At 59.7% G+C, this 22,077-nt stretch overlaps 1 protein-coding gene across 1 annotated transcript; it reads left to right on the forward strand.

The window, feature by feature from the left end:
* Positions 1–1,828: 1,828 nt before the first annotated feature.
* On the forward strand, positions 1,829–21,850 carry DRG2 (developmentally regulated GTP binding protein 2). The gene is made up of 13 exons (XM_054571137.1): positions 1,829–2,020; positions 6,239–6,399; positions 11,584–11,673; positions 12,224–12,284; positions 13,733–13,823; positions 14,395–14,467; positions 14,598–14,688; positions 15,443–15,540; positions 15,954–16,030; positions 17,311–17,399; positions 18,120–18,178; positions 20,794–20,847; positions 21,154–21,850. Exons 1-13 carry the CDS (start codon positions 1,957–1,959, stop codon positions 21,238–21,240), a joined length of 1,095 nt encoding a protein of 364 aa, XP_054427112.1. The 5' UTR covers positions 1,829–1,956; the 3' UTR covers positions 21,241–21,850.
* The last annotated feature ends 227 nt before the right edge of the window (positions 21,851–22,077 follow it).

The following is a 22,077-nucleotide window of genomic DNA, read 5'->3' on the forward strand; positions in this document are numbered from 1 at the left end:
TCCAGAAGCCCCCAGTAGCCCAGAGCCTGGTATATAATGGCTGTTAAGTAAATTCGGGTTGAACCTGAGGATGGGTGTGAGAACCAAAAGGGAGAAATGACTTACAACGGCCCTGACACTTGAGAAGAGCTATGAGCAAGCCAACCATGTGCTGGGTGCTCTACGTTGGTTACGTGCCTTATTTCATTTTCATAGCAACCACATTATCCCATTTTTAGGATGTAGAAAGAAGATCAGAGAGATTAAGAAATTTAATCAAGCTCACACAGTTATGTGCCTCAGATTTGGGAAAAGTCTAATTTCCAAGGACTCATTCCCATCCAAATTTTTATTAAAAACATACAGAAAAGTTGAAAGATTCTTTTTTGAAAGATTTTATTTATTTATTTTTAGAGAGCGGAGAAGGGAGGGAGAAAGAGAGACAGACATCACTGTGCAAGAGAAAAATCAACTGGCTACCTCTCACGGGCTCTCACCTGCACCCCAGGCAGTGCCCTGACCAGTAACAGAACCAGTGACCTTTCTGTCTGTTGGTGCTCAATCCACTGAGCCACACCAGCCAGGGCAAGAGAATGTTTCAATGCACACCCACATACACTTCTCCCAGGTTAAACAACTGTTAACATCTTGCTACATTTACTGAGCTCACCTTCTCTACATGAATACACACTATTTTGAACTACTTGAAAGGAATATACAGATAACATGTACTTTCACTCCTGTTATGGACCAAATGTTTGTGGTCCCCCCCAAATTCATATGTTGAAGCTCTAACCCCCAATGTGATTTTTGGACATGGAGATGGGTCTTTGGGAGGTTATTAAGGTCAGATGAGGTCATGGGGTGGTGTTCTTATACTGGAATCAGTCCCCTTTTAGGAAGAGACACCGGAGAGTTCTCTCTCCCCCTCTTCGCATGCTCACTAAGAAAGCAGCCGTCTGCAGGCCGAGGAGAGGGCTCCCACCAGAACCCAACCACACTAAGCATCCCCACTGTGGACTTCCAGCCTCCAGAAAATTTCTATTTTTCAGCCAACAAGGTGTGGAATTTTGTCATGTTAGCCTGAGCAGACTAAGCCAGCCCCTAATATTACAACATGCATTTGCTAATAATAAAGACATTCTCCTACATCATCCCACCAGGAAAATTAGCAATTACTCCATAATACCCAATATCCTATCCAAGGTCAAAATTTCCCCAGTTGTCCTCAGAATGTCTTTTTATAACTGCTTTTAAATTTTCAACCAGAGTCCAGGCAAGATGCACACATTATATTTAACATCTTGATTAATCTAGTCCCCCTGCCCCATGATTTACAATTTTGAAGAGCTCAGGCCACTTGTCTTAGAAAATGAACCACTTTCTAGATTTGTCTAATGTTTCCTCGTGTCTAAACTCAGATGAGTATTTTTTGGCAAGAATTCACATGGATGTTGTCTACTTCATACTGCAGCGTGTATGGCAGATACCTGATGGCAGATAGAAGGCTAAGTAGAACACGTGGGTAATGTCGTCATGGGGACCCACTTTTAACCTCTAGGTAAAGAGCCACCAGGCTTTCCACTCAGCGCCTTTTCTTTACACTGGCCGTCCACTGCGCTGGGGACTGCAGTCCAGGTTCACCACGAAGACGGCTTCGGAACCTCCCAGGCCCGGCTCCTTCCCACCCCTAGCCCTAGCCCAGCGCAGCACTGCCCCGCCCCTGCCCGGCCTAGCCCCTTCCGGGCCGTCTTAGCGGCCCCAGCCCTGCCCGCCCGGAGAGCGGAACCAATTGTGTCTGGCGCTTCACTCGGCGTCGCCCGCCCGGACTCTGAACCCTGGAGCGCCCGGCGCCAGAGGACGCTGTTATCCGTGGGCTTCCGGGCACAAGCCGTTCGGGTGCAGCCGCGGCCGCCGCCCGCCGGACTTGGGGGAGCCGGCGCTGTGTCTGAAGGTGCTCCCAGCTCAGCCGCAGCCATGGGGATCCTGGAGAAGATATCCGAGATCGAGAAGGAGATCGCTCGGACGCAGAAGAACAAGGGTGAGCGCCAGCCCGAGGGGGCCCTCCTTGTCGCTCGCCTCAGTTTTCCTGTCTGTTAAGTGGGGAAACAACTGCGGCGGTAGAGCTGAAGCCGGCCCGAAGGCCGCGGAGGAGTGCCGGGGTAGTGCCGGGGTGGTGCCGAGGCAGGCAGGGCCCTGAGAGAGCTGATCAGTGCCCGGCGGGCTGGCAGGGGAGAGAGCGAGCAGAGAAGTTTCAGCTCACAGCGCAAGCGTGCGACCCGGAGAGGCAGGGCCAGGGTTGGAAGCCGGGCCTCCTCGTGGCGGGGCCTGGGGAGTGGGTGCTCTCCCCTGTTGTGCTGGGAAGTCCGGAGGACTCATCTCAAAGATAAAATCTCACCCAGCTGCCGGGAGGCCCGAGGTGGAGTCGGGGAAGCGTTAGGGCTCTGGAGGCTGGCCCACCTGGCTTTGAACCCTGGCTCCACCACTTTCCGGCTGTGAAACCTTGGAAAGTCACATTACCTCTTTGAGCCTCCTGTCCTCATCTGCAAATGGGGATAATAATCTCCTGCCCCGTGGTAGCCCGCAAATAGCGTGGGCAGAACACTAGGCAATTGGTGAGCGCTCAGGATTTAAAGTAAACCTCCCAACGTGATGAAGGCACATGATGAGGCATCAAACCTGATGGGCTTCAGATTGTGGGGGCTGGAGGAGCTCAGAGAGGTGAGGAGACAACGGTGACACCCAGGAAGGCTTCCAGGAGGAATCTGGTAGAGAGGGAAGGGTATTCCAGGTGGGGGGCAAAGACATGGGAGTCTCCGTGAGCATGCTGTGTTCATGGGACAGTGAGGAGAACAATCTAGATCAGAAGGAAGGCTGGGAGCAGTGGGGGATGCGATTGGCCGAGATGGGTGAGGCCCAGTGCCTGGCCAGACCAGCCGTGGGGTTGCGCGAGCAAGAAGCCAGGAGGGCCAGGTGGCTGATCTGTGTCCAGCCTCGGCTGCAGTTAGTTCTGAAGGCTGGGGACTGGAATGGCCTCTGTCATTCATTCATTCTCTAAGTCTTTACTGAGCCCTACTGTGCATGGATAGAGCAGTGGACAGAGCAGTCACATCCCCGCCTTCGGGGAGCTGGCTTCCTGTGTGTAAATCAGTAACTAAATAAACAAGGTGATTCCAGATAGCGGTGCTTTCTGTGAAGAAAACCAGAGTGCCAGGGCGGTGGGCGGGGCCCGCTAAGGAGGAATGATCAGAGAAGACCACCACGAGGAGGAGACGTTCGGGCTGAGATCAGAACTTGGGCATGGAGCCAGTCAGGCAAAGAGCTGGGGGAGGACTGTTCCTGGCAGAGGGAACAGTTGGTACAAAGGCCCCGGGGCAGGGACACACTTAGTGCATCTCAGGCTCAGAAGAGGCGGCCTGGAGTGCAGTGAGGGAGGGAGAGGGCCAATCACATAGGACCTCGTAGGTCCACGTCGTGTCCTAAGGGCACTGGGAGCCAGTGGAGGGGGATAAGCGGGAGAGACACAGCCTGCTTTGTTTAAAAGTCTCCTCTCTGGCTCCCCCGAGGGGCATCCTCTACAGGATTCAAAGAAAGCAGCAGTCAGGTGGAGACACTGCTACTTGGCAGTGGTGAGGAGGAGAGAGAGGGGGAGACTAAGACCTGGTCCTTCCCTTCAGAGATGTTTGGAATCTTTTTTTTTTAAACATTTTATTTATTTGTTTTTTAGAGAGGGGAAGGGAGGGAGAAAGAGAAGGAGAGAAACGGCAATGTGTGATTGCCTCTCACTCGCTCCCTACTGGGGTCATCGCCTTGTACTGGGAGTCGAACCGATGACCCTTTCTTTGGTTTGCAGGTCGGCTCTCAATCCACTGAGCCGCACCAGCCAGGGCAAGGCTCGGAACCTTTATGAGCTGGGATGACGGGAAGGACTGTGTGAACCTGACTGTTGCTGAACCCATTTTTGACCAGTTCTCACTGCTACCTGTTCACTCATTCACTTCTTAGAACATTTCCTGAGCACTTGCCCTGAACCATACCCTGTGCAGGAAGCTGGGGGTACTGCTGTGATCACCCCAGTTCCTGTGCTATTGGAGGGAGGGGACTAAAGAAACAAGATGGTTCAAATAGTGATAAGAGCTGTGCAGTTACTAATCAGGACCAGGAGGCAGAGAGGTGTCTAGGGAAAGGCGGGGCTACTGTAAATACTAATATTTACAACTCTAAATACTAATAAACCAACTCTTATTGGGAGCTTACTATGTGCTTATGGGGGACTTCAGCCTGTGAAGTCCCCTGGTTCACCACGGGTGGAAGAATGAGTCCTTCCAGACGCCGTGTGCCTGTGAAGGAAAGGGGAGGGCGATTCCCTCAAGTGGGGAAGGCCCGGGGCCCCGTGCTCAATGGCTTCTATTGAGAGGGTTACCAGCAGGGCACAGGTAGCAGGAATGGATAGGTAATCTAATTACATTAGTAATTCACGCTTACAGAGAATAGGTGTTTTTTAAAGAGGACAATGGCAGAAACACACTGAACTGCTTGGGTCCGAGTTGAGCAAACGTTATGGCGCCAGGTGGGATTTGGGTCAGGGTCCAGGAATTTTGTAAATTTCCTTCCCAGCCTGGACTAGTTATCTGGCATAATATTAGCAGAGCTGGAGGGAGAAACAAAGCCTGCTTCAAGGGCTGTAATTTACATCTAAGTTTGATTTCCCCTGGGGGCCCTCGGAGTTGTTATTGGGTCTTGCCCGTCATCCGCATTACCAGTGCTCCGGCCAAGGCTTACCGGTCCTCTCCCAGGCCCCAGCTTGCCCGGGACTGCAGATACCCCTCAGAGCGGCCCCGTACATGTGCTGGTCCTTGTTCTTAGTGCTCTCTATAAGCCTTACAGAAATCCAGTGAAGTAGTTACTGTTAACATCCCTATTGTGCAGGTGCAAAAACTAATGCGCAAAAGGTTAAGTAAACTTATGCAGAGTGAAATGATCAGAGACTGCAGGGTGGGCTCCCACACGGGCTCCTGGCCTTCGGTGCGACACGGTCCCCGGGGCTGGCCCGGGGCGGCCTCTGCGGGGGCGCCGTTTGAGGGGAGCCTCGGGTGTTAAGAAGGGGCAAGCCCTAGAAGGAAAAAGCTGAACTGGAAAGAGCAGCCAATGCCAAGGTCCTGAGGCAGGAATAGGGTCAGCATGTTCTTAAGTAGCAGAGGCAGCCGCTGTGAGGGGAATGTGGTGAGAGAAGCGAGAGAGGTGAGAGACGTTGGAGAAGTGGCCAGGGACCAGGCCACCCAGAGCCCCGATTCGCAGTCTCAGCCACAGTCTCCTTTTATAGCAAAGCCTTTATAACACCCTCTTTACTACCCTGAAATGGGATTCCCCACCAGTAGTATAAGTTTGGTACACAGAGAATTTGAAAGATATCAATATAATGCCCTGATAGTAATACGATGGGGAAAAAAGCGGAAGGTAATTCATGATAAAAATACTGTGCATTTCAACGTGCAGGTGTTGGGCCGCAGTCAAGATGTGGTGAGTGGCAGTGGAGCGGGGAGGTGCTCGCACCTCTGGGTGGGCCCCAGGCAGGGGCAGCCGCCGTGCTGGCCAGGCCGGGCGCATTGCCGTGGAGCCTCCGCAGCCCTCCGAGAGCTGCTGGGCGCAGCCTGGGGTCCCGGCACAGCGAGCAGCTCCAGGCCGAGTTTCAAACAAACGCACCGTTGTCGTCCCTGAGCACGCAGGGGAGTTGGGTTCCTGGGGATGTCAGCATTTATTAACGCCGCAAAAAGTGCCCGGTGTGTGTGTGAGACCGGGAGGCTTCAGGCCCTGCCACCCTAACCTGGGCTTCCCTCTGGGGTCTTTGGGACATGAAAAGTCGCGTGGGACACAGAACAGTCCTTGGCTGTGCCGGGCTGACTCTCATCTTGTTGGGCGGTTGGCTCCCCTGGCCCCTGCCCAGCAGATGCCAGCGAGGACCTCACCGTGGAGCAGCCACGGGAAACGCCCTGGAACCTTCCGGGATGCCCCCAGGCAGCAAGTGCCGGACCTGTCGAGAACCGCTGACGTGGGCTCTGGGTTTCCACAAGGAGACCCACTTTTGTTCTGAATGAAGTGAGAGGCCAAGGGGGCATTTCCAGCAGAGGGGCAGTGCTTTCTTTCCTCACGTGACTACGATTGCCATTTGGCCAGCCCTTGGCTGTGTGGGGGGCCCCACCTGACCCACAGAGCCTGAGTACTTTGGACACTTACCTTCACCCTGTTTTCCGTCTTTCAGCCACCGAGTATCACCTGGGCTTGCTGAAAGCAAAGCTTGCCAAGTATCGGGCGCAGCTCCTGGAACCATCCAAATCGGCCTCCTCCAAAGGGGAGGGCTTCGATGTCATGAAGTCGGGCGACGCCCGCGTGGCGCTGATTGGATTCCCCTCTGTGGGTAAGGTCAGTGATGGTCCTTGTGGGCCGGGGGAGGAAGGCAGGCGGTCTCCTTGCGCACAGGACTCAGCTCTTCGCAGAGAGGACCCGGCCTCCCTCGCGGTCCGGTCCCACCCCTGTACCATCCTAACATGGAAAACATTCTTCTTAAAATTATTTTATTTTGTTTTTGATTTTAGAGAGAGGGGGAGGGAGGGCGGAAGAGAGGGAGAGAAACATCCATGAAAGAGAGACATTGATCGGTTGCCTTCAGTATGTGCCTCAACTGGGGACCGAACCTGCAACCCAGGCATGTGCCCTGCACCAGTGGCCTTTCAGTTTGTGGGATGACACCCGACCAACTGAGCCACACCAGCTGGGGCTGGAGAACAGCCTTTCCGCTGCAGCAGAAATGCCTGTGCTCAGCCTCCTGCCCTGTTGTGCACGTTTACTGGTTGTGCACCACGTACCAGTTGCTGGAGGCACCGCAGGGATGAGGGAGTCCTGTCCCTGCCCACACAGAGCTCCCCTCCCAGGGGAGGAAAGGCAGGAAGCTGGTGGAGCGCCTGGCACATCAACTGGGGTGCTTTGGAGGGGGGAGGGGGCTGGGAAAGCTGCTCTGGTGAGCGGATCCCGGAGCAGACGCCTGCACTGGCGCTTGCAGACCCTGGGGAGGGGGCATCCCAGGCTGAGGGAGCGGCGCAGAGGCCGTGGGCGGGAACGTGCTCCGCGTGTGCGAGGGGGTGGGCGAGGGGGCCAGGGCTGCGGGGTCTGAGCGTGAGCAGCAGTGGGGGACACGTTACAGAGGCCAGATGGCCTTGGGAAAAGAGTGACGTAGGAGCCACTGCAGAGTTTTCTAGAAGGTTTTTTCTGTGAGCTGCTTAGTTTAGGGTAAAATTCATATTTGATTTTTATCGGGGGAGTAAGATAAACATCACTGAAGGGTTTTGAGCAGAAAAGCACTAACTGAGCTGACTGGCTTTTTAAAAAATAAACTTAAATTTTAAGAGTCCTGGATTTACAAAACAATTGCAAAGCTGGCAGAGAGAGTTCCGGTGCCCCACGCCCCAGCCCCCGCACTCTCCTTTGTCTCCCCCCGCCCCCGGAGCTCCGTTTTCACACCCCCCTGGGCCTGTCTTAGACCCGCCTTGACCTGATGGCGTTGACAGTTTGGAGGCGGGCTAGTCGGGTGCCCTGTAGAAAGCCCCTCAGCGGGGGTTTGCCGGGTGTTTTTCTCACGCTTAGGTGGGCATGATGGCTTTTCGGCAGGAAGGCCGCAGAGGGAAGTGCCCGTTTTACCCCCTCGTGTCAAGGGCGCATGCTGTCTGCGTGACCAATCACAGCTGCCCTTGCCCTCGGTCGCCTGGCCGAGGGGCCGTTTGTCAGGCTCCTGCCCTGCACGCTTGGTGCCCCCCGCAGGCGCCTCATCCTCTGAGGAGGAAGTCACCACGTGCTGCCCACATGTGGGAGTGGGAGCCGGCTCCTCCTCGAGAGGGGCGTGACCACGTGAGTTATTTGGAATTTTGTACATGAGACTTGTCTCTTCTCTCTGTTTTATTTAATCATTTATTTACATTAGTGTGGACTTTATTGTATACTTTGGGATCTACTAGCAGACTGTTATTTTGTTGCTCAGATTGTTCTGGCTTCTGAGCCATTTTGGTCAGCTCTTAGACATACTCCTGGTGTGTTTTTGTGGCGCTTCTGTACTCTCTGTGAGATGCTTCAGGCTCATCTTGTTTATCCCCTGCCCCAGCCCTAGAACCGGTCATTTTTCCAAGGAGCCTCAGTCCCTTTTATTGGAGAGTGGTATCTAGAAACCAAGGCCCGGGAGCTCCCCGCACACACAAGGGGGCAGCGGCGGGGGAGTGCTTGCCCGAGACGGGCAGCCCCCTCGGCTTTCCACGCGTCCTGCCTGGCCCTCCGCCTGCGGAGCAGGCCTGTGTGTGTCATGGAGTTGGGCACGATGTGCTCTCTGACTCCACAGACACACAGTGCACGTGGGGTCACACCTCCGTTTGCCACTGGCACTTTCACCTCACCGAGGACAGCTGTCCTGCTTCTGTGAACACATTAGAATTACCCTGTCTCTTGACAGCTGCTTGGAGTGCTGTGCTGAGGTCATACTACCAACAGTCCGCTGCCCCCTCCCCGTGGGTGGTGGCTAGGTGTCCAGGCTTCTGTCTGAGCACGTGGCGCTGCAGTGACTGTCCCCGTGCTTGAAGCTCTGTGCACGCGGCTTGTGTTTCCGGAGGGAGCACTCCTGGACGCAGGCACCGTGGCTCAGGGGTTGGGGTTTGTAAAGCAGCCATCGGCCTTGTTAATGACCCGCCAGAGAGACTCTGGCTGACTCCGTCTGGGGACGTTGGGAGTGTTTTCTAGGGCACCCACAGTCCGCGTGCTGTGTCCAGGCAGGTTCCGTGCGCTGCAGTGGGTGCAGGTCTACTACGCCGAGGCTCCGCCTCAGGGACTGCGGGAGGGCGCCCTCCCGAGGGCAGCATCTCAGCGCTTTTTAACCCTCAGGAACACAGTCTCCACGCCGGCTGTCATTGCCAGCACCCAGCTGCATCCTTCCCCCTCCTGGCCCTGCCACAACGTGGACTCGGGGAGTGCAGTGCCATGTTGGTCATCGCCTGAGCCAGGCAGAGCGGGCCTGGCAGCGTTGCTGTAGATGGACTGGAAACCGGCTGCGGAGCCCCCTGCGCCCCCAAGCCCCCAAGCCATTCGCTCCTCCTGTCGTGCACGGCTTCGGCCTTCCCACGAAATGGGAGCCCCCCTTTCACAGGGAGCTTTCTGGCCTGTGCTCACATTCCTTTAGCGATGGGGTGCTCATGACTCCCTAGCTTCACAAAAGCCAGACGGAGCCACCCAGAGGCCCCCCGCTTCAGCCCCTCAGAAGGAGCTGGAGCCCCTCCAGCCAAGAGGGTGGGGCTTCCCCCAGGCACCCCCTGGGCGGCCGACTGCCCTGGTGGTCTGCACTCCTGGCGTGGTTTCCGGGTCCTCTGTCTTTCTGATTCTTTCTCATCCTTCCCAATTTTATATAATACAAATTTCCAAGCATGCAGAGAGGTGAAAGGACAGGTACGGTGTGCCCTCTCAGATGCGCTGCTGATGGGCATTTTGCCACGTTGCTTTGTCTCAGTATTTGTGTGTATGTGTTGGGGGGGCATTGTTTCAACTGAACCATTCGGAAGTAAATTACAGGTGTCACACTTCATGACCCTAAATATTTAAGCTTCTATCTCCGACAAATAAGGACATTTTGCCTCTTAGTCACAAAATGGTAGAGCACGCCCAACAAAATTAACGGTGATCCAGCAATCATCTAATGCCCAGACCACATTCTGATCTCAGCGGTTACCCCAAAATGACCTTTGAAACTGGTCTGTCCAAACTCGGGTCCATTCTGGTCCCCAGGAAGCCCCTGTGTGTGTTGTCACTGCAGCTCCTTTCATCTAGAGCAGTCCCTTTTGTCATGACCCTGACTCGCTAAAGAGACCAGACCAGCAGTCCTACAGAACGGCCATGCTCCGGAGAGCTCGCTGCCCCGTGGTGCGCTTTAGCTTGTGCATCCGCATATGTGTTTCCCGCGACCTGAGCGCCGGGGCTGCGTCGCCCAGGCTATAGGCGGTGGGCACCTCACTTGGCGCCATGCCAAGACACCGAGCGAGCGAGGGCCGCTGTGGCGCTCGCAGCGGTCAGGCCCGTGGCCGCCTCTCAGTAGTCCCGGCACCAGTGAGCGGTCCCAGCCTCGGGGTCTGTGTTAGGGGTTGGGAGCAGCAGTTCTCTGTTCTCTGACTCCGTCCACACTGGTTAGCTGATGTTCCCTGTGAAGTAGCCCTTTGCCTTGTCATGGGGCTGTTTGGTTGCTTTGAAAAAGTGCTACCTGGAAAGACAGGGCAAACGTGTGCATACTGCCCTTAAATGACCAAGCAAGGTGGTGTGCTCACAGCTGTCCCGCAGGTGACAAGTGGGGATTTCCAGGCTTTAACTCCTCCGGTGTTGTTATGGGCTCATTAGTTTTCGCCTTTCCTTTCGATTCTACTTTCCAGTCTGCCAAGGACTTCTCCCCCAGGCGAGGCGCTCAGGCCGGAGGACGCCGCCCTAGTCCCGCAGGTCTGGACCCCGTGGCCAGGTCCCACTGCCCTGCTGGGGATCCGGGCTCCCCGGCCGCAGGAGGGCCCAGGCCTCCCCTGCGGCGGCCAGGCAGGGTCGGGGCCGTCCTGCAGTGGCCCTTGCTCCACCCCCCGCCCCACTCCCTGCGGTCCCCAGGGCAGAGTTGCCAGATTTGAGGCCTGTGTTTTCTTCCCGTGCCGCCTTCTGGGTCTCAGTCTCAGAGTGTGTGAGTGAAGCGCGCCCCCAGCCTTCCTGCCTGCCAGGGAAGGGCACAGCCTAGGCGTACCATCCCGGTCGAAACTGCACCCCGGGCTTGTTTCAGGTGCCCTGCTGACGAGGTGGGCGCCTGAGGCCAGGGCCTGGTTTCGTTTCCTGTCGGTGCTGCCCGCGGCTTTGCTGGCCCCCTGGGCCGCGGCGTCCAGCACCGTGGTCTTGCTGTGCCCCAGACAGTGCGCCACGGGCTGTATCATCCCCACCCAGCTGCACGCAGCCCCTTGGGAAAGGGAGGGGCAGGGGTTCCCACTCCACGTAGGAGGACCCTGAAGCTTAGAGGGTGAGGTTTCTTGCCCAGGTCCCGCAACAGGCGCAGGCTCCAGGCCAGGTGTCTACTAGCCAAGCCCTAGCCCCATTCCCGCCGTGAACCATCTCGGGAGTGTTCCCCCCAGGCCCTTCCCAGCCCGCCTCTCCCTCCCCCCGCACCTGCTCCCACCACCTGGTGGGGAGGCCAGAGTCTCCTTGCGCGTCACCTCTCCCTGGATGAGCAGCTGCATTGAGTGCCATGGGCTGCCACCTGCTGGAAGCTCTCTTGGGGCCCAACATGGTCGGGAGGGTTTTGAGAAGCTTGGGGAGGGCCCCTTGAATGAAGTGGGAGAATGCACCTAGAGACCAGGTGCCTGTGTCCACCGCGCCAGGCCCGAGGCCTCCGAGCGGAGCCCAGCCCAAGCCCAGTGGGAACTTTTCCTGCTTTCGCTCCACACGTACACACGCCGTCACTAGGCAGGGGGCGAGGAGAGGCTCTCCCTGCTGCCTGCAGCCTGGAGATTCTCCGAGGAGCCTGGGGCAAGACTTGATGTCGTGGCCTTCTTTTTCTCCTAGTCCACCTTCTTGAGTCTAATGACCTCCACAGCCAGTGAAGCTGCATCCTATGAATTCACAACCCTGACGTGTATCCCTGGGGTCATTGAAGTAAGTTGGAGTTTGCTGGGTCCCAGGACGGGGAGGGGTGTGGGCTGCTGTCTGTAGTTGTGTATAAGTGTGTCCTGAGTGTGTGTGGCCTGAAGCACGGGCGCTCTGGCTGCCGAGACCCCAGAGATGCGCGGCCACCCTGAAGTAGTGATTGGTCCCAGGGGTCGGCCCTGGACCCCTGGGGGCGCAGGTCTCCTGGTGGACACCCCCTTTGTGCCCACACCCCCACCCCCCGGTTCAGGCCTCTTCCTGCTGCCAGGCTGGACCCTGCTGCCTGGGAAGGCGGGGGCCCTGTGCGGCCGGTGTCCTGTGGCCTCAAGCCCCTCGCAGTGAAGCACTTTATTTGTGAAGAGCTGTTGCCATCAGCGATGAGTGTTGTGGGCCTGCAACAACTCCTCGGCTCCCGGTGGGGTCGGGGCTCAGATGTGGCCCAGGAGGCCGACTCGGGCTCCCAGCAGCCCCCAGCTGCCGGCTGTCGGGCCCTGGGCCAGGGGGACCCAGCCCAGCGGCGGCCCATCCTCACCTCACTGTCCTCTCTTCTGCCTCCTAGTACAAAGGAGCCAACATCCAGCTCCTGGACCTTCCTGGAATCATCGAAGGCGCAGCACAAGGTGTGGGCTGGGCACCCCGGGCCCAGCTTCTCCCTCGGGTGCAGGGAGCCTCGCGGTTGGAATTGGGCGGGGCTCACAATCCCTCACACTGCTCGGTGCTCTGTACTTAGGGGACCCTGGCCCATCACAGCCCAGAGAGATCCACCTTAAAGGGGAGGAAACTGAGGCAGGGAAGCGACCTGCGCAGGGCTGTGCAGCTCAGCAGGCAGGCTTGGTCCCCACCTCCACTCCGCGCGCTCCCTGCGAGGATGGACGCCCGCCAGCTGGCCCCGCAGGCCGTGCTCCCAGCCTGGCCTCCGCTGTTTGGGGTGGGGTTGGTTGGTTTTCAGACGGGAGTGTGCTGAGGGCTTCTGGTGGCCGGCCGCTGCGCGCAGCCTCTGCTGAGATGGCCGCCAACGGGTGGTTGCCCAGCCCATGCCAAGTGCCGGGCTGTGTGCTGGCCGTCACCTCACTTAGCCCTCAGTCAGCTCTGTGGCTCAGGGGGTGTCCTCATTCCCTTTTCATAGCCAGGAGGAGCCCTGGGGACAGAAAGGTCAAGGGTCTGCCCTGAATGACAACGTATCCCTCTGTTCAGAGGCAGAGCTGGGTGTGGAGCTGCCTGTCCAGCCACACAGCCAGACCTCCGGTCCGGTACCCGGTGCCTCCCTGCTAGGCCCCCCCTCGCCCCACTGCCCGTCGCTCGAAGTCCTGCCCGCTGAGCTGGGTGGGGGGTGGCATTGGTTTCCACGCCATCCCAGCGGCCTGTGAGGGGCCTGGGGTCCCGCCTCCTCTGGGGGTCGTGCACAGGCTGGAGGCAGCCGGGAACAGACGTCGCCCACCTGACCCTCATTCCGGGTCAGAGATCTGCCTAGATCCTGGCGCTCCAGTTCTGGTCCCCAGCTCTGTGTGACCTTGGCAAGGCTCCTGGCCCCTCTGGCCGTCTAATAATGGTGGGGCCTGGCCCTAGTGGGGCAGTCCCTGAAGCCCCTCCGCCTGTGCTGTCCCCTGGGGTCTTGCACCCCGGTAGGCGCTCTGTCACCCTGTTTTCTAGAGAGGACAGACAATTTCAAGTCCTGGCACCACTGGCTTTGTGTTGTGGGCAAGTGATTGAGTAACTCTAAGCCAAGCCTCAGTTTTCTTACCTGTAAAATGGGTGTGATAAAACACCAGTCATACAGGATAGTTTTGAGGACCAGGTGAGAAAATGTTCATGAAGCACTTAGCACAGGGCCTGGGAGAGGATGTCACCCCTCACAAGGTGGTGATGTCGAATGTCCTGAAACAAGTCACGAGTAAGGTCGCGTCTCGATTAAAAAAATGCCAAAGGAGTCATGGCCTGGGCGGTGGCATGTGGCCAACACCATGGCAGCCTGTGAGGCACAGCAGGAGTCTGCGGTGCTGTGGGCCGGCTGGGGTCACAGGGGTCCTGCCCGTGTCACTATGTGACCACGTCCCTTCTGCCTCTCCAGGGAAAGGCCGTGGCCGGCAGGTGATTGCCGTGGCACGCACAGCGGACGTCGTCATCATGATGCTGGACGCCACCAAGGGAGAGGTGCAGAGGTCCGCAGGGTGGGGTAGGAGGGCGGGCTGACACGTCTGGGAAGGCTCTGGGTCCCTGCAGATGGGTCCTGGAGCCCGTGGTGGACAGTCGGCACGCTGCTGGGCCTGTCACGTGGGAGCAGCGGCAGGATTGTCCACAGGCGAGACCCAGAGCACTCAGTCTGCTGCATCCTCTTCAGGAGGCATGCGTCCAGCACAGAGCCTGGCTAGGGCTCGTAGCAGGAGCCCCCCGGCAGCACCGGCCGTCTAAGGCCAGAGGAGCGTGGCCTGGCTCCAGCTCCTGCGTGCGGAAGCCCAGTGCCCCAGCCACTGCCCCAAACCTGCCGGGAGCCCAGCCCCAAGTGACAGAAGCCCCGTTCGTGTCCCGGCCTGCCGGCTGAGGGGCACACCAGGCCTGCCTCTGCCCCCTGACTGAACACCGGGCTGTCCCTCCCCGGACTAGGCAGAGACCCCGCAGCTCCGGGTTGTTGGGAAGGGAAGCATCAGGTGGCCAGGGGTGGGTAGAGGGGGGCGGAAGGGCGCTGCGCAGCCTGCCCCCGGGCGCCCATGAAGCCAAGAGGGCTCTTCCCAGGTCTCTTCTGGAGAAGGAGCTGGAGTCAGTGGGCATCCGCCTCAACAAGCACAAGCCTAACATCTACTTCAAGGTGAGGCCCCTGCCGCCTGCAGGCTGTGGGGCAGGGCTCCGGGATTGCGTCAGCCAGTAGCTGAGACACGTTGGGGGACCATTGCAGCTGACCCTCGGTCAGCAGCTTTCTTTTCCCCCCTGCTCTCCAGCCAAAGAAGGGCGGTGGCATCTCCTTTAATTCGACGGTGACACTGACCCAGTGCTCAGAAAAGCTGGTGCAACTGATCCTGCACGAGTACAGTATCCTTAACGAACGAGCCACGAGGGGGCACCCAGAGCCTGCAGGGGCCCTGGGACGGCCCCAGCCTCCCCGCCTCCCCGGAACCCCTGGAGGAGGCGCGGAGATGCTGCAGCAGCAGCCATGGGGCCCGTCTCCCTTGCCTTCCGGCTCACTAAGCAGAGGCTTGCCACATGACAGCCTTGCCTCCTGGCTCCTCGCCGACTACTGGGTGCCGTGGTGGCCAGTCACACCCGGAGGGACGGCGAGATGGCAAGGGGAAGAGCCGCGGGGCCCAGGGCTTTCTGGTCTGGAGAAGCCTCGGGGAGAACCGGGGGCCCCCGCACACACTGCTACAGCATTAGTGGGGTCTGGGTGGGTTCTGGGGCTCCAGGGTCAGGGCTGGGCCACAGAGGCAGAGGTGAGCTGGGCGTTGGGGGAGCTCTGCGTCGGGGGGTGGGGGGTGGGCTCGGCCAGCGCTTTCAGGCGGTGCTCCTGTCACTGAAGCCTGGACGTCCACTGAGGTGCTCGGGATTTTGGCAGGCAGGCTTTCTTGCCTAACAGCAAAGATTTAAACTGTTGATCAAAACTTTTACATATTGTGGCTTCTTTTGAAAAGAAAAAGGCTCCCCAAACTTAAATCTTGTAAAACCTTGCGAGTGGATGGCCCCCAGCGTCCCTGTCAGGCAGCGCGTGCCCGATGGGCTGTTTCGGCCCCTCGCGGAGCGGGCGTGAGGGGCTGCCAGGGCACCGTCGCCCTTAACCAGAGCCCCTCAGAGATCTTCAACGCGGAAGTGCTCTTCCGAGAGGACTGCTCCCCGGACGAGTTCATCGACGTGATCGTGGGCAACCGAGTGTACATGCCCTGCTTGTATGTACGTGGCACCAGCCCCTGCCCCGTGCCCTGTGGGAGCAGAGCCCTGGCCCTGGGCCGTGTTTCCTGAGCCCCCGTGACCCAAACAGGGGACAGGCTTCTCTGAGGGGCAGAAAGAGCCCAGAGCTGTCTCCGCCCTCATCTCCCCTCTATCCCAGTGGCTCCTTGAGTCTTGCGGACATGCCTTGCTTGATCCTGGGGTTCTGGCCTAGCCTTTTGGGGGGCTGGCGGCTCAGGGCCCTTCCGCCTTTCCCCATCATGGAGACAAGGGGCGGAAGGACAGTTGGCGTGGGCCCCCGTGCCCCAGCGTGCGGAGGGCGGGGCCGCGGGCAGGGCTGTGGCTGCGTGGGGGCCCTTGTCCTGCGCTCCTTTGTTTTCCCTTCCTCGGCGCCCACCTCCTCCTTTCAATCCCAGGTTTATAACAAAATTGACCAGATCTCCATGGAGGAAGTGGATCGCCTGGCCCGGAAGCCCAACAGCGTGGTCATCAGGTGGGGCTCTGCCGCCCTCTGTGGGATCCCGTCCGTGAGGCCTCCCACAGCTGGCCCGACCGAGCGAGCGCCAGGGCTCGGCTCAGGGCGCAGGAGGCCCTCCCAGTGGCTGGGGACTTTGGGTTGGTGCCACCCGGGGTTGACATGGGCAGTGTCGGTGATGTGGGGTGGACTCTGGGTACGAAAACAGAAGGCTAGTGTCCGTGAAGGTTAAGAATGGTGAAGAGCCTTCAAAACTAGCCGTTAAACCTAGTCCCCGAGAATGCCCTGGGGCCGTAGCCAGTGCTGCCAGTACCCTGGTCAACGTGGCTGTCTCGGCACAGGGCCAAGGAAAAGGGAACTGAGTTACCAGGGGGGCAGAGCGGTCCTTGGCCACCTTGCTCCCTGTCGACGTGGGTGGGTTTGGGGCCACGTGAGCCCCAGCTGGTGGCTGTTGGCTCACTCCCCGCCATCACGCGGGGCCCCTCCCTGGAGGCGCACTGACTGTGTGCTCACCTTTGCCGGCCCCCCAGCTCAAACCAGGTTCTCCGTAGCTTCGCAGCGAGGAAGGTGCTCAGGGACCAGGTTGGGGTGACAGGTGCCCAGGATGGACGAGGGTCCCGGATGCGAGCACAAGGACCGTTTCTGGGCATTGCTAGCTGCCGCAAAGAGCGGTGGAGAGCCAGCGTCCCTCCCGGAGGACAGCCTCGTCCCCTCTCCTGCTGCACTGCAGCAGCCGCCCGAGGACATGCCTGTCTTTGGGGCGTGAGAGCACCTTTACCTGCTCGCCGTGCTCAAAACAGCTCTGCAGAGGCTGACACCCGCTCAGGGCTAGACATCTGGGAGGGGTCAGCAGCCAGCTCCCCGGCCCTGCCCTGTGTCGCTGAAGTCCCTCTCAGGCGGGGCAGACTCTAGACTGTCCTCCTCTGCCCTTAACCCCATCACAGCCCCTCACCAGTCCCCACACAGCAGGCACCAGGAGAAGGCTCACCCCCAGATACCCGTGTCAACTACACTTGCTGTGCGCCTTCCGCAGAGAGCAGGGGGGACCCCCGGGACCCCTGGCTGACCACCGCTGGGCGTGATCGCGGTTGCTGGCTAGAGGCATTGGCAGCTGGAGTGTCAAGCTGCTGTCAGGACTGTAGGCTTGGTTCCCCACAGGCTCCAGCTGGCCACACTGGCCTTGGTGCCTGTGCCCAGCAGGATAGAGGTGGTCCCCTGCCACAGTGAGAAAGCAGAGATCCCTCCCGGCCCTCTGAGCCCAGGGGGCTCCCCTGACTGGCCACCTTCCTCCCCGGCAGCTGTGGCATGAAGCTGAACCTGGACTACTTGCTTGAAATGCTTTGGGAGTACCTGGCCCTGACCTGCATATACACCAAGAAGAGAGGACGTGAGTCGGGCGGCACGCAGCCCAAGAAACAGCCGAGCCCCACACTCGCCGGGGCCCCGGCCCAACTTGCTGTGCACACAGCTCGGCTTTCCCCCACTCAAGGCTGGCACCGTCCTCTATCCCGGGCCGGCAGAGGCCTCAGCCTGAGCCCTTACGGCAAAGAACGCCAAGTTCTGGGGCTCCTGGTCTTGAGGGGCAGGGATGGGGGGTCAGTGGGATGGAGGCTGCTCTGGAGTTCGCCGCCAGCGACAGCGGTAACCCCCGCCTGATATTTCCCAGCTGTGGCGGGCCCCACAGTAGGACTGGGGACAACTGAGCACACAAGAGCCTTTTGCATTTCTCCACCCTCTACACACACCTCACACGCTAGGGCGTAGCCGCTGAGTCCTGGCTGTTTCCACCAACCTTGACCTTGCAAGCAAGGGGAGCGCGGTAGCTGCCCCTGATGGGGTGCCAGCAGCTGTCACATCGCGCCTTCCAGATGCCCCCTCTGGCTCGCCTCAGCCGAGGCGCTCGTGGCTGAGTGGGCTGCTGGCTGTTCTGACTTTCTGTGTTAAGGTCAAGGTTGTAGAACCTGCATGGGGATCTCCAATGAGACTGTGCTAAAGGGGGGTGGGCACAGCCCCAAACAGGAGATGGGAAGGACCTCTCCTGTGGGAAGGAGCCACAGAGCCTGGGGCCATGGCTGCAGGTCACACCCACCCCCATCTCCCTGTGCAGAGAGGCCGGACTTCTCAGATGCCATCATCCTCCGGAAAGGGGCCTCCGTGGAGCATGTGGTGAGTTCCTGCGACCTGCCCGGACAGGGGCCGGGGCGCGCTCTCCGTCCCCCTCCCCCGGGGCTGGGGGCCTGCCTGCAGCCCTCTGGCCCTCGGCTGACGGGAGGGCACGTGCTGCTGTGGCAGAGGGCCAAGGGCAGGCCCTGGCGTTAGACCTGGGGCGCGTCCCATCCCGGCCGCCCTTCCCAGCTGCATGCCGAGCCTCCGTCCTCCTCCGTGCGGCGGGGATGGGGCCGCCCACCCAGTTAGCTGGGGACAGTGCTGGCTGAGGTCAAGCCCCCGGCATGCTGCCCGGTACATGGGAGATGTCCAGGCAGCGGCGGTCCTTGCCGTCCTGTCGTGCCTCGGTGCTACGTGCCGCGGGCCCCTCCGAGCCTTGGAGGCACCGGTTGAGGAGAGCTCCTGCCCCGCGGGTTCCTGTGTTCACGGCAGGGCGCGTCTCCTCGTCCTGGCCTCCAGGTCCCCGGCCCCTGGCGTAGCCTGCCCTTCCTGCTCCCAGACGCGGCCCCTGGCCTGGGTGCGGCCATGCATGCTCTCTGTGCTGCACAGTTTACAGAGCATCAATAAAGTAGACCCAGTTCCTGCCAGGACTCGGGTCCTCTCGGGTCTGCATATGCCAGACACCCAGTGTCAGAGCTAGGCCATCACACCTAAAGGTGGATGTCGTGGAGGAAGAGGATGGCGAGCTGGGACAGGTGCCCCCGGGTCTACACAGAGAGGCCAGGGGGTCTCGGAGGAGGTGACCTGGCGGGGCCTGAGGCCAAGCAGGACCTGACTGAGGAGGTGGCAGGAACAGGAGCCTGCTGGGCAGGGGACAGGGTGTGCAGAGACCCAGAGGCAGGGCACTGGGCTGAGTGGTGGGCCGGGGAGGGGAAGGGCATGTTTCCGCGTCAGACGCGGGGCCTCCTTTTCCTTGATGGGTCCCTGCACCGCCTCTCTGGATCAGGTGACTGCCAAGAGCCGGGGCGATGCTCCAGGTCACACCTTCTTGGGCTTTGTTTTCCTCTAGCTCAGTGATTTCAACCTTTTTCATCTCGTGGCACACATAAACTAATTACTAGAATTCTGCAGCACACCAAAAGAGACTTTTGTTTTTGCCAACCTGACAAAAAGAAATAGGTATAATTTTCAAAAAGATTTTATTTATTTATTTTCAGAGAGCGGGGAGGGAGAAAGAAAGAGAGGGAAACACTGATCAGTTGTCTCCCACACGCCCCCAAGCCGGGACCAGGCCTGCAGCCTAGGCCTGTGCCCTGACTGGGAATAGAACCAGCGACCTTTCAGTTTGTGGGATGAGGCCCAGCCCACTGAGCCACACCAGCCAGGGCAAAATACGTGTGATTTTGAGTCATTCACACTGGACTGTGCTGTTGTGTTGGCTGCGGTCACTTTGTCATTGGGCCCCTGACTGCACAGTCAGGTATCGCACTCTAAAAATTCTTGGGGCGCATGGGTTGAAAGTTGCTGCTCTGGCTCACCTCTCCTCAGGGTCTGTGGGCAGGGCGGGCCTGCGGTCTGGCCTCACGCTCCCTCCACTCACGCAGCAAGCCCGGTCTTGGGCCTTGGCCGGCCTGGAGAGGCTGACCCGGCTGACCACTGCTCAGCCCTTGAGAGCTCACTCGCCAGGCAGAAGGAAGCCACAGAAACTCAAGGTCACTCTCCCACCTCCCTTAGGTCACCCCACAGAATGCTGTGTGGGAGTCCCTGTCCCCGGGCCGGTTTTGGAACCCGTGACTGCAGTGTCTCTTGCTGGGGTCCAGCAGGCCATCAACACGGCTGCCTTGCGGGGGCTGGCCCTTCGAGGGTCACCCGGCACTGTTTGTGGGCAGTTTCCTTAACCCTCCCCGGGCCCCAGCTACCTGCCCGAGAGCATGTGGGGCTTCAGCCACACCTGGAAAGAGAAGCAGGAAACACGAGGAGCAGGAGGGTGCTCCAGGCGGGAGGGGTGGCAGGTGTAAAGGCCCGGGGCAGGAGCAACCGCGAAGTGCTGGCTGTTCGCTCCCAGCTGCCGTGGGGTCTGGAGCAGCAGGGTGCCAGGCTAGTGGGGTGGGGAGGGGCTTTGGAGGCCTTGCCCCAGAGCCTGGGCTTGGTCCCACAGAGGCCTGCTCTGCGGTGGTTACCCCCTCCTCACTCGCCCTTCCAGGACACCTGCCTGTCCCAGGCACCGGGGGCTGTACCCCAGCTCCCTGGGCTGTCAGCCTCCCCACGCCAGCCCAGGCCCTGCTGTCTTCCCTGGCCGACAAAGGCCTTGCCTGCGAGCGCCATGGCCCGTGGGCCCCCGAGGCAGAGGACCGTGCTGGGCTCCCCAGGCGAGAGGCACTGTGGACTCAGGAGCAAGGGTCTCCATCCCCACACGACATGCCCTCCCCCACATTGAAACAATGGCCTTGGAGGGCCCTCTGTTCCTCCCCACTGCTAGGGACGCAAGTGTGTCTCCCACTGATGACACCTGACCTCAGTGTCAGGGTCACTAGGCCGCGGTGGGGCCTGTGGGCAGCAGGCCAGTGCCAGGGGAGTGCCCACCTTGGGAAGGACTGCTCAGCGTGTACGTAGTGCTTGGTGGCGTTGGGGGGGGAGCCTTACCTCACCGTCTGACTCTTCTGTCCTCCCACTAGTGCCACCGCATCCACCGGTCACTCGCCAGCCAGTTCAAGTACGCGCTGGTGTGGGTGAGTCGGCGGAGGCGGGCTGGCGGCATCCCCAACACTCCCTGCCCTTCCCTAGGGGGACCACAGTGTCTGTGTGTCTTTCCCGCGCCGTAAGACATGCATGCTGTCCCAAACCGGACACCAGCCTCTCCAGCATTGGCCAGACCCCTGGGGAGTCCCGCTCTCGGAGGCCTCTGTGTTTGCCGGCGCCAGGGCCGCCCTCTTTAGACTCCCACATGCGCACCCCTGCCTCCCTCCAGTGCAGCCCCCTTGGACGTGGCCTCGGTCAGCGCTGAGACTGATGTGGCCCCTCTGCCGTCCCCCCAGGGCACCAGCACCAAGTACAGCCCGCAGCGGGTGGGCCTGGCCCACACCATGGAGCATGAGGATGTCATCCAGATTGTCAAGAAGTAGTGGCTGTGGCCAGGCCGCCCGCCCACCCTGTGCCCCTGGGGAGTTGGGTCCCGTGTGACACACCAACAGGAAGAATCAAATACATGTATTCCAGGAAGCGATCTCTCAAGTCTCTGCTTTTTCCAGAAGCTTCCTCAGCGGGCAGATGATGAAGAGTATGTGGGACAGAAGGACGAGGTGGGGGACTCGGGCTGGGCTGGGGGCGTCCCTGTGACACCAGCCTCGGGACGGGGGCTCAGCCCTGTCTGGGCACTGGGGGAGCAGGTTGCCCCCAGTCTCCCAGCCAGGGCCCCGTGCAGATCAGCGCTCAGTGTGGGGCGGGAGCTGTGCGGCGCTGCCGGGGCACCTGGGCCTCTCCGCCCCTGCAGTGTCTCCGGTTCTCCAGCAGAGGGCCTCCTAGGACAAAGCCCTCGCCCCAGCCTGCCTGGCAGAGGGAACTGGAGGTCGCCTGCTGCACCCACCTAGCTCCTGCCCTCCACAGCCCCCGGGGGCCCTGCCGTGCCACACACCCTACCCCCCCTCCTGGCAGCCGCTGCTGGGACAAAACCCTGGACGCTGGGCTAGGACCAGGGTTTGGATTCTTTTATTTTCTCTTAAGCCCTCTGATCTTGGCACTCTCGGAAATAAAGGATGAAAACAATTTCTGTTCAGAGTGAGGTCTGTTTTGTAAGTTCTGAACTCCTGCCTGGTTCGGTCAGCAGGCAACAATGAGATGGGATCAGAGAGGGCGTAGAGCCCGGGCCGCGGGGGACGAGGCTCAAGCCTGGGGCACAAGGGAGAATGTGGGGACCTCCAGGGCAGGCTTTGCCCAGGAGGGTTGGCGAGGGGCCGAAGGTC

This window comes from Pteronotus mesoamericanus, unplaced genomic scaffold (assembly GCF_021234165.1).
Source record: "Pteronotus mesoamericanus isolate MK-2021 breed Mesoamerican mustached bat unplaced genomic scaffold, CSHL_Meso_final contig_22, whole genome shotgun sequence".
NCBI lineage: Eukaryota > Metazoa > Chordata > Mammalia > Chiroptera > Mormoopidae > Pteronotus > Pteronotus mesoamericanus.